We start from the raw sequence: 12,140 nt of genomic DNA, 5'->3' as shown, positions 1-12,140 counted from the left end.
TTTTTTTTTGCAAATAATAATTAACTTAGAATTTCATGGCTGCAACACGTGCCTAAGTAGTTGGGAAAGGGCATGTTCACCACTGTGTTACATGGCCTTTCCTTTTAACAACACTCAGTAAACGTTTGGGAACTGAGGAGACACATTTTTTAAGCTTCTCAGGTGGAATTCTTTCCCATTCTTGCTTGATGTACAGCTTAAGTTGTTCAACAGTCCAGGGGTCTCCGTAGTGGTATTTTAGGCTTCATAATGCGCCACACATTTTCAATGGGAGACAGGTCTGGACTACAGGCAGGCCAGTCTAGTACCCGCACTCTTTTACTATGAAGCCACGTTGATGTAACACGTGGCTTGGCATTGTCTTGCTGAAATAAGCAGGGGCGTCCATGGTTGCCATCCATTGCTTGGATGGCAGCATATGTTGCTCCAAAACCTGTATGTACCTTTCAGCATTAATGGTGCCTTCACAGATGTGTAAGTTACCCATGTCTTGGGCACTAATACACCCCCGTACCATCACAGATGCTGGCTTTTCAACTTTGCGCCTATAACAATCCGGATGGTTCTTTTCCTTTTTGGTCCGGAGGACACAACGTCCACAGTTTCCAAAAACAATTTGAAGTGTGGACTCGTCAGACCACAGAACACTTTTCCACTTTGTATCAGTCCATCTTAGATGAGCTCAGGCCCAGCGAAGCCGACGGCGTTTCTGGGTGTTGTTGATAAACAGTTTTCGCATTGCATAGGAGAGTTTTAACTTGCACTTACAGATGTAGCGACCAACTGTAGTTACTGACAGTGGGTTTCTGAAGTGTTCCTGAGCCCATGTGGTGATATCCTTTACACACTGATGTCGCTTGTTGATGCAGTACAGCCTGAGGGATCAAAGGTCACGGGCTTAGCTGCTTATGTGCAGTGATTTCTCCAGATTCTCTGAACCCTTTGATGATATTACGGACTGTAGATGGTGAAATCCCTAAATTCCTTGCAATAGCTGGTTGAGAAAGGTTTTTCTGAAACTGTTCAACAATTTGCTCACACATTTGTTGACAAAGTGGTGACCCTCGTCCCATCCTTGTTTGTGAATGACTGAGCATTTCATGGAATCTACTTTTATACCCAATCATGGCACCCACCTGTTCCCAATTTGCCTGTTCACCTGTGGGATGTTCCAAATAAGTGTTTGATGAGCATTCCTCAACTTTATCAGTATTTATTGCCACCTTTCCCAACTTCTTTGTTACGTGTTGCTGGCATCAAATTCTAAAATTAATGATTATTTGCAAAAAAAAAAAAGTTTATCAATTTGAACATCAAATATGTTGTCTTTGTAGCATATTCAACTGAATATGGGTTGAAAATGATTTGCAAATCATTGTATTCTGTTTTTATTTACATCTAACACAATTTCCCAACTCGTATTTTGGTCATTTTAATCATTACTGGAACGTCTTTCTTCGCTTTTATTTCTGTTTCCATTTCGAATTCTGGCAGCAAATGTGTGTTCCTACTTTCGGTTGTAATAATGGCAGACTTGGTAAATAGACAACAAAGACGACTATTTTTGGACACATGAGAATTCACAACCTTATCTTTTTAAAGCTGAATATACAGAAGCCAGCACGTAGGAGAGGCTGAAAGCCAAGAGAGTGAGGTCGGTGTGACTTGCGGGAATAAATGCCATAAATAAATAAAAAACTTTTGTCTTGTCTCTCATCAGGATTGTGAACGATAGGCAAAATTAAAAATTAAAGTTACCCTTTAAATAACAACTGACAGACTGTTCTGACACAATATCCGGAAAGCTCTCAACAAAAATACAGAACCTATGGCTTTTATTCAGTGGCTTTTATGAGACCTTACTGCTACTCTGTTGCCCTCTCGTGTCCCGAAAAAGGTAATTCTCATCTACCCTGTTACCTTGACTTGATAGCATTACATGCAGCCCAAGTTTGAAACCAGGAGAGAAAAAGACAACAATCTCATTAATTATGTTTTGCTTGATGTTACATTGCCAAGTAATTTATTTTCTGTGCATATTTTAAAGAGGCCTCGAGACACTTTATCCCTTCGGGGTTCCTATTAAAGCTCAAGGAGTGAATGCTTATTTGGCTGGAATTAGGCCTCTCCTATTTGATGATGGTACACAATTAAGGCTCTGGCCAACTATTTACTAAGCAGATCATACAGGAGACCTACTAACACACATGTTTCTAGTCAAACATTGTAGGACGATTGGTGGTCGACACAGAATAGACATGACTCCACACGTAATTAAGTATATGTGAAAACATTAGGGCCCATTTTGTGTGAATCCACCGATATGTGCTTCTATTTTTCTGTGAAATACACCACTTTAAACCCTCCAGTTAGAGCCTCAATGAAATGTACCAGGCAGTTTCAATGTGCTTTACAAAACCTCCACCAACTTTAGGATGGTTTGCGCCAAAAATATGTTCTTCCCACCTTGAGGGGAATGACTCGCACACTTATTTTTGAACTTAATGACAATATAAAATTACAAAATATCCGGAACACAACATACCAAAGCTACCAAGTCACACATTCCAGTCTAATGACATGTTTGCAAACTCCAACTGACTTGAGAATGTGTTGTTATCTAATGGCGTCAGTTTGAAAAGGCAACATAATCATTCACATGAGGGACAAGCAGTAGAAAAAATGGATGGATGGACTTACAGAGTCATGAATTCAGTAGTCAGTACATTGTCCCTGGAATTAAATTACATGCACATAATCAGACATACAATTAAAAAGACCAATATACAGTACTGTCTTAATGCACCATCAATATATGGCTCTTTGGAAATGAAATAGGCCACTAAGGCCAGTGTTTTTTTACAACTCCTATTTTTTTGTGATAGAGTGATGAGAGCACATACTTGTTGGTCACAAAAAACATTAATGAAGTTTGGTTCTTTTATGAATTTATTATGGGTACTGAAAATGTGACCAAATCTGCTGGGTCAAAAGTATACATACAGCAATGTTAATATTTGGTTACATGTCCTTTGGCAAGTTTCACTGCAATAAGGCGCTTTTGGTAGCCATGCACAAGCTTCTGGCAAGCTTTGGTAGAATTTTTGACCACTCCTCTTGACAAAATTGGTGCAGTTCAGCTAAATGTGTTGGTTTTCTGACATGGACTTGTTTCATCAGCATTGTCCACACGTTTAGTCAGGACTTTGGGAAGGCCATTCTAAAACCTTAATTCTAGCCTGATTTAGCCATTCCTTTACCACTTTTGACGTGTGTTTGGGGTCATTGTGCTGTTGGAACACCCAACTGCGCCCAAGACCCAACATCCGGGCTGATGACTTTAGGTTGTCCTGAAGAATTTGGAGGTAATCCTCCCTTTTCATTGTCCCATTTACTCTCTGTAAAGCACTAGTTCCATTGGCAGCAAAACAAGCCCAGAGCATAATACTACCACCACCATGCTTGACGATAGGAATTGGTGTTCCTGGGATTAAAGGCCTCACCTTTTCTCCTCCAAACATATTGCTGGGTATTGTGGCCAAACAGCTCAATTTTTGTTTCATCTGACATCACATGGACAAAGAGAACTTCTGGAGGAACGTTCTGTGGTCAGATGAAACAAAAAATGAGCTGTATGTATACTTTTGACCCAGCAGATTTGGTCACATTTTCAGTAGACCCATATTAAATTAATAAAAGAACCAAACTTCATCTATCACAAAAAAATAATTGTAAAAATGATTGGAAACTCAAGACAGCCATGACATTATGTTCTTTACATAGGGATAAGTGGTAGAACATGGATGGATGAATGGACAAGTGTATGTAAACTTTTGACCACGACTGTGTATATATATGTGTACAATTTATTTGATCTAAAGTCCAGTCAGGGTTTGTTTAAAAAATGTATCTATCTGTGCTGCCTTTCAAGTAACCATCCAAGATTAAGGTAAAGGAGCATGTAAAGTCAAAATAAATAGTGTGATTAATCTGAGCATATACATGACTAATGCGATAATGTTTTTGATCAACCACATGAGATAAATCATTCATTTTGACAGCTGTAATTTATAAATATTTTTGGGTCTACCACTTGACAGCGCCAAAGAAAGAGACGGAATGTTGTTTTTTATTAGAACTGATGGTGTTAGGATGTGGTGATGTGGATCCCAAGGATGCAGAGACGAGTTTGGGTTTTCAATTGTTCTTCCTCTTTATTTGGCGGAAGCACAAGGTAGCAAAACAAAACAATGGCGATGGTGGAAAACACAACACACCATGTAACAAACTACTGAGAGTAAAATAAAAACACAAAACTAAAGGCGCTAGACAAGGCTAGGAAAAATATACTTCATGAGAGAAGTGATAAAACAAGGTACCAAAATAAAACGCTAGACAAGGCTAGGATTAAACGGGCCAACCTGAGGTGAAAGGTTCGCGACTTAGTGAGTCCTCTTGCACGACCAACCGTTTGGTAGCAATGGCAAAGTTCCGGCGCTCACCGGCCGTCAGCAGCCAGTTAAAATAGGCTGCTGCTAATCAAGCTCAGGTGTGTGCTGCTGCCTTGCGTCAGCTGCACTCCATACTGTGGATGAGAGAGAGAGTGAACATGGTGCAGACAATAGAAATAGGCAAGGACATTTACAGATTACCACAGTACCCCCCCCTCAACGGACGCCTCCTGGCGGCCTACCTGGCTTGTCTGGGAATCGAACGTAAAAGTCCTTGATCAAGTCCTTGTCAATTATAAGCGATCTAGAAATCCATGACCGTTCCTCTGGGCCGTACCCCTCCCAGTCCACCAGGTATTGGAAACCCCTTCCCCTTCTTCTCACATCCAAGATGGTGTTTACAGTAAATGCTGGGTGACCATCAACCAGCCTGGGTGGAGGAGGCGGTACCTCCGGAGGGCTGAGTGGGCTGGATGAGACAGGCTTGATGCGGGACACGTGAAAAACAGGATGGCACTTGAGAGATCTAGGGAGATGGAGCTTGACTGCCACACGATTGATGATCTTGGCAATGGGGAATGGTCCAATGAACCTGGGAGCCAGTTTCCTAGATTCGGTGGCCAATGGTAGGTCCCGAGACGATAACCAGACCTTCTGTCCCAACTGGTAGTGTGGGGCTGGTGTGCGATGTCGGTTGGCTAAGGCCTGGTTCCTGGCCGATGTTCTTTTTAACGCAGCCCTGGTGTTGCGCCAAGCCTGGTGAGCCCGACGCAGGTGTGCCGTTACGGATGGTACGTCGGCATTGGGTTGGGTAGAAGGAAAAACTGGGGGTTGGAAACCATAGGCGACGTGAAATGGAGACAGACCGGTGGCGGAGCTAATGAGAGAGTTGTGAGCGTATTCTATCCAAGGGAGACTTTCAGACCAGGTTGCGGGTTGCTGATGACAAGTGCACCGGATGGCCGCCTCCAGGTCTTGGTTGGTCCGCTCGGTCTGTCCATTGCTCTGAGGGTGGTAGCCGGAGGATAGGCTAGGGGAGGCCCCCAGAGACTTGCAGAATGCTCTCCAGACGGCCGAGGAGAACTGTGGCCCTCTGTCGGATACAACATCAGTGGGGATGCCGTGCAGCCGGAAAGCGTGGAGCACTAATAATTGGGCTGTTTCAAGAGCAGACGGCAGCTTGGGGAGGGCTACGAAATGGGCCATCTTCGAGAACCGGTCCACAATGGTCAAAATGGTGTCGCTTCCCTCAGAGGGGGGCAGTCCTGTGACAAAATCCACAGCTATGTGTGACCACGGGCGGGAGGGGATGGGTAATGGGTGTAGCAGTCCTGCTGGAGCCTGGTGGGATGCCTTGTTCCGGGAGCAGACCCGACATGCTGCCACAAACGCCTTCGTATCTGCCAGAATGGATGGCCACCAAAAACGCTGGGAGAGGATAAAACTGGTGCGACGAATGCCTGGATGGCAAGCGATCTTCGACCCATGTGCCCAATCCAGAACGCTGGAACGGAGCCGAGGAACCACAAACAGCCGACCTGGTGGGCAGCCCCGCGGAGATGTGTCCGACTTCAGGGCCTCCAAGACCTGCCGCTCGATGTCCCACTGGAGTCCCCCAATGAAGTGGGTATGGGGAACAATAGGTTCAGGTGAGGAATCTTCCAAGGACGAAGAGTAGACACGGGACAGGGCATCGGGCTTCCCATTCTGAGAACCAGGTCGGAAAGTGATGATAAAGTTAAAACGGGTCAGAAATAGTGCCCACCTGGCCTGGCGAGGGTTCAGTCTCTGTGCGGTCCTTAAGTAGGACAGGTTCTTGTGGTCCGTGTAGACGATGAATGGTAGCTCCGCCCCTTCCAGCCAGTGTCTCCACTCCTGAAGGGCCAAGATGACCGCCAGAAGCTCCCTGTTGCCAATGTCATAATTCTTCTCGGCAGGGGATAGGCGACGAGAGAAGAAAGCACAGGGGTGCAACTTCTGGTCGCTGGTAGATTGCTGGGAGAGTACGGCCCCTACACCTGAATCAGAAGCGTCCACTTCAACAAAAAATTGGAGAGAACGGTCAGGGTAACAAAGCACAGGAGCCGACGTAAACAATCTTTTTAGCCTTAGGAACGCGGAATTAGCATCGGGTGTCCATTCAAACAGAACCTTAGTAGAAGTTAGCCTCGTAAGTGGCTCCGCGACGCGACTAAAATTGCGAATAAATCGCCGATAAAAATTAGAGAAGCCCAAGAATCTCTGGAGGTGCTTCTTGGACACCGGAGTGGGCCAGTCCACTACTGCTTTGACCTTAGCAGGGTCCGGTCTGAGTTCTGTTAGGATGTGGTGATGTGGATCCCAAGGATGCAGAGACGAGTTTGGGTTTTCAATTGTTCTTCCTCTTTATTTGGCGGAAGCACAAGGTAGCAAAACAAAACAATGGCGATGGTGGAAAACACAACACACCATGTAACAAACTACTGAGAGTAAAATAAAAACACAAAACTAAAGGCGCTAGACAAGGCTAGGAAAAATATACTTCATGAGAGAAGTGATAAAACAAGGTACCAAAATAAAACGCTAGACAAGGCTAGGATTAAACGGGCCAACCTGAGGTGAAAGGTTCGCGACTTAGTGAGTCCTCTTGCACGACCAACCGTTTGGTAGCAATGGCAAAGTTCCGGCGCTCACCGGCCGTCAGCAGCCAGTTAAAATAGGCTGCTGCTAATCAAGCTCAGGTGTGTGCTGCTGCCTTGCGTCAGCTGCACTCCATACTGTGGATGAGAGAGAGAGTGAACATGGTGCAGACAATAGAAATAGGCAAGGACATTTACAGATTACCACAGATGGTTTATTTCCATTATAGGATACAACATTTACAAAACAGAATATATCAAAACTACCAATCTCTTACATTTATGCACACTCAAACTGATTTGTGCAATGATGTAGAATTTGTCTCCATCTTGTGGCGTCACTTCAAAAAGGCAACATAGTCATAATTCACACAATTACAGTCGATTGCCACTGGAATTAAATAACATTCACATAAACAGACTGAAAAAGAAAACTCGATATAAATAGATAAAACAAACCTTTGGCCTCCCTAAACCATGACATTTCTCAATGCACCATCAATATATGGCATCCAGTTGGATGTTGTGTTTTTACTGGTTGATACAACCAACGATAGAGCTGCAAAGGAATGCCAGCACACACACACACACACACTTTTGTACATTTTGTCAAGTATATGACTCCTTAATAACATGTAAATAGAAGAGTTGTGTCAGTATATTTCAGAAACAGCAATAGAAGTAAGGCTCGAGGCAAAGTTTTCTCATGCAGTTCCTGAAAAAAACTGAAAACTTTTCATTTCAGTTAAAGGGGCAGTTTGCAACTTGCTCAAAGTTACATTATTTAACTAAAAAATACAATAACACCACCAGCCCAAGTAAAAAGGCTTTTTTTAAGGTGTCACCTGCACACTCAATTCCACCTATTTGACTAATGCACATTATCACATCATTTATTCAGAAAGTATAAACAACAAATGAAGACAGAATATGATTAACCACAACATTTAAGTGTAAAAAAATAACATTATGATTTGTAAATTTTCAGAATGTGTTTGGTCTATTTTTAAACAAAGAAAACAATCTGAAGTTGTCTTTATTTTTAGGTTATCGTGCCATGACTTTACCTGTCCGGCCCACTTGGGAATACATTTTCCTCCATGTGGCCTCTGAGCTAAAATGATTTTGACACCCCTGCTCTGGATGTAACAGGGCATAAAGCAATACAATCTCAGTCAAGAGGGATCAAGTACTGCAAGTCGTTCTTTCGATTAAATATGGCTCATTAACTAACACGATCAAGTAAACGATAAGGGTGCATTTTTAATTTTTCTATTTTATTCCAAGGTTTTCTGCTCTGTTCGCCTGCAGTATGCAAGGGATCATGGGAGATGTGCTTTATTTCTCAGACTGGCCCCCTCAATGGCGCCAGAAAAAAAACTACATTGACGGAAGTACTCTAGGTTCTTGTTTGATACCGTCCCATGCCACGGTATTATCACGAGGCGGCAATTGCTTGAATTCCGACATGTGACTTCTTCTCGGAAGTGAAAAGCAAGCTAGGATGGCTGTTGTACAGCAAGAAGCGTGCAAACTATCTTGAGTACAAAAGAGACTTAAATCTTCTTGCAAAAAGCAGATATGAGCAAAGAAATCAAACTATGCAATGGAATCTGTCGCTATACTTTATGAAAAAAAGATGTGTTGAGTGATATCAAGGATTATACGGTAGTCGCGTTCCCAGAAATATCAAAGTATTGTGCTCCAGATGCCATTCTACACAACAAAACAGATGGAAACTTAGAAAAGCATGGAGGTCTACAACTTCTTTGTGTGGCCGAGTCAAGGAAATTGATATCAACTCTCCTGGATAAATATGCATCGTTTTTGCTCGAGTAAGGTTGCATTTCATGATTTAAAGGCCTACTGAAATGACATTTTTTTATTTAAACGGGGATAGCAGATCCATTCTATGTGTCATACTTGATCATTTCGCGATATTGCCATATTTTTGCTGAAAGGATTTAGTAGAGAACAAAGACGATAAAAATCGCTACTTTTGGTATCTGATTAAAAAAAGCCTTGCCCCTACTGGAAGTAGCGTGACGTAGTCAGTTGATAGCCTCCTCATATTTTCCTATTGTTTTCAATGCAGCTAGAGCGATTCGGACCGAGAAAGTGACGATTACCCCATTAATTTGAGCGAGGATGAAAGATTCGTGGATGAGGAACGTTAGAGTTAAGGACTAGAATGCAGTGCAAGACATATCTTTTTTCGCTCTGACCGTAACTTAGGTACAAGCTGGCTCATTGGATTCCACACTCTCTCCTTTTTCTATTGTGGATTACGGATTTGTATTTTAAACCACCTCGGATACTATATCCTCTTGAAAATGAGAGTCGAGAACGCGAAATGGACATTCACAGTGACTTTTATCTCCACGACAATACATCGGCGAAGCTCTTTAGCTACTGAGCTAACGTGGTAGCATCGGGCTCAAATGCAGATAGAAACAAAATAAAAAAATCCCTGACTGGAAGGATAGACAGAAGATCAACAATACTATTAAACCATGGACATGTAACTACATGGTTAATAATTCCCAGCCTGGCAAAGCTTAGCAATGCTGTTGCTAACGACGCCATTGAAGTTAACTTAGCAACGGGACCTCACAGAGGTCCGTTCCAGCGATCGACGGAAGGACGAAGGACTTCACCCGATCATCCGTGCGGTTGGCGGCTAGCGTCGGCTAGCGCGTCTGCTATCCAAGTAAGTCCTCCTGGTTGTGTTGTAGCCAGCCGCTAATACACCGATCCCACCTACAACTTTCTTCTTTGCAGTCTTCATTGTTCATTAAACAAATTGCAAAAGATTCACCAACACAGATGTCCAGAATACTGTGGAATTTTGAAATGAAAACAGAGCTTTTTTGTATTGGATTCAATGGGGTACCAATACTTCCATATCAATTGTTGACGTCACGCGCATACGTCATCATCCAAAGGCGTTTTGAACCGGAAGTTTAGCGGGAAATTTAAAATTGCACTTTATAAGTTAACCCGGCCGTATTAGCATGTGTTGCAATGTTAAGATTTCATCATTGATATATAAACTATCAGACTGCGTGGTCGGTAGTAGTGAGTTTCAGTAGGCCTTTAATGGCTACTATTGTCCTTCCATCTATTTTCTACCAATTGTCCCTCTTGGGGTCACAGGGGAGCTGGAGCCTAACCCAGTCGCATTCGGGCGGAAGGCGGGGTACACCCTAGACAAGTCGCCACCGCGTCACAGGGCCAACACAGATAGACAGACAACATTCACACTCACATTCACACACTAGGGCCAAATTAGTGTTGCCAATCAACCTATCCCCAGGTGCATGTCTTTGGAGGTGGGATTAAGCCGGAGTACTCAGAGGGAACCCATGCAGTCACGGGGAGAACATGCAAACTTCACACAGAAAGACCCCGAGCAAGGGGATCGAACCCAGGACCTTTTTTTATTGTGAGACACATTTACCACCGTGCTGCCTTCGCTAATATTGTAATACACATAAATGTAAATGATTGTTTTGGAATATTTGTTGGGAAGTGGACTAGCATCACAGAGATTGTGGTGGATGCTGGAGGTTCCACATACCGTAATGAAATAAATCAACCCCTAGGTGGCACTATTAGTAAGGCAAGGGCTGTTCTTCTTATGTGGGCCTAGTCAGCATCATGCCAAATTAAGAGGCAAGATGATGACCAGAGTAAACGGTGCATATTTACATATTAATACTGTCTTTCACTAGAAAATGTGCTTCAGTCTTCATTGAGTGGTCATGCATTTGAACCTGTTCTTGAAGTAGAAGACTTCATCGTGAATATGCTTTTCAACACTGCTTTGGGAGTATCGGAACTTTTCATAGGCCTTTTGTGAGTCTGTTCCATCGCTCCATGGCAGCTTGATCTTTGATGCGTGGTTTATAATGACATCACTGCAGGAGCCAATGTGAAGGGAGCCCAGGGCATCAATAAAGAACTCTGTGGGGAGCAAAATTATATTTTTGTTGTGAAAAATCCTACCTTTTTTTTTTTTTTTTTTTTTTTTCAATAGTTTTCTTTCCAGGTTTTCAATTTAAAGCAAATGTGTCATTAGTGAGTGCAATATCTGTAATTAGTGAGTGCAATATCTGTATTAAGTGTAAACACTTTATTAAGGACACATGCACAGTCGAGCTGTACTGTATTGTATGGGCACCTACTAAAAAAACAATTTCACCTGAGATTTGACTGTATCACAAGGCTGCTGTCTGTTTTGTGTGCAATTACCGTATTTTTCTGACTGTAAGGCACACCTGATTATAAGGCGCACTGTCAATGAGCAGGTCTATTTTAATACAAAAGGCACATAAGGCGCATTGAAGGGGTCATATTTTCATTTCTACACTTCCTTGTGGTCTACATAGCATGTAATGGTGGTTCTTTGGTCAAAATGTTGCATAGATTATGTTTTCCAGACCATCTTTAAGCCGCTTTCTGACTGTCTCTTCAGGATGTGCCGTTTTTTGGACGGGTCTTATTTACATTGCTCCACTACAACAGTGTTCTTCGCGTCATCGTTTGCTGTATTTCTAGCACTTCCATAGTGACAGATATAACAACTGTACGCTACTTTATATTAGAAATTGCAGTAGCGGAAAATGAATGCCCCACAAAAGGACGATAGAGAAAAAAAGGAGCGCCGTGGGTAATGTTCTATATTCTCAATGAAACATCAAAGTTTTAGTCTTGCTTGCTTACCGGTGCTTGCTCGCGTCACTTATTGAACAGGGGTAAACAACTTCACGCAGGTGGTGTCAACCTGCAGCCCACATGTATCTCTTATGTGTAACTTTCATCCACTGGTCACACTTATCATTACGCCTTAAAATCAGTCAGTAATCAAAACTGGAATTAATACATACAAAAGGCGCACTATCGATGTTTAAGAAAGTGAAAGGATTTTTTAAGAGCGCCTTATAATCTGAAAAATACGATAGGTTACTGTATCAACAACTGTCTGCCACTATCAGTCAAAACTGAGCATTTGGTGTAAAAGCAGAATGATTATTTGATTAGATTGTTGTACTACTTTAGCAATCCAAAT

General features: G+C 42.7%; 1 protein-coding gene across 1 annotated transcript in view; it reads right to left on the bottom strand.

The window, feature by feature from the left end:
- Positions 1–7,269: 7,269 nt before the first annotated feature.
- Positions 7,270–12,140, bottom strand: part of b4galnt1a (beta-1,4-N-acetyl-galactosaminyl transferase 1a) — a 48,286-nt gene continuing 43,415 nt past the window's right edge. Inside the window, exon 11 of the mRNA XM_062053095.1 lies at positions 7,270–11,035. Coding sequence (XP_061909079.1) covers positions 10,821–11,035 — 215 coding nt within the window. The 3' untranslated portion in view covers positions 7,270–10,820. The remainder of the gene's footprint in view (positions 11,036–12,140) is intronic.

The sequence above is a fragment of the Entelurus aequoreus genome, linkage group LG07 (assembly GCF_033978785.1).
Source record: "Entelurus aequoreus isolate RoL-2023_Sb linkage group LG07, RoL_Eaeq_v1.1, whole genome shotgun sequence".
In the NCBI taxonomy this organism is placed as follows: domain Eukaryota; kingdom Metazoa; phylum Chordata; class Actinopteri; order Syngnathiformes; family Syngnathidae; genus Entelurus; species Entelurus aequoreus.
Note: the sequence above shows the minus strand (reverse complement) of the source record. Positions and strands in the feature narration are given on the sequence as shown.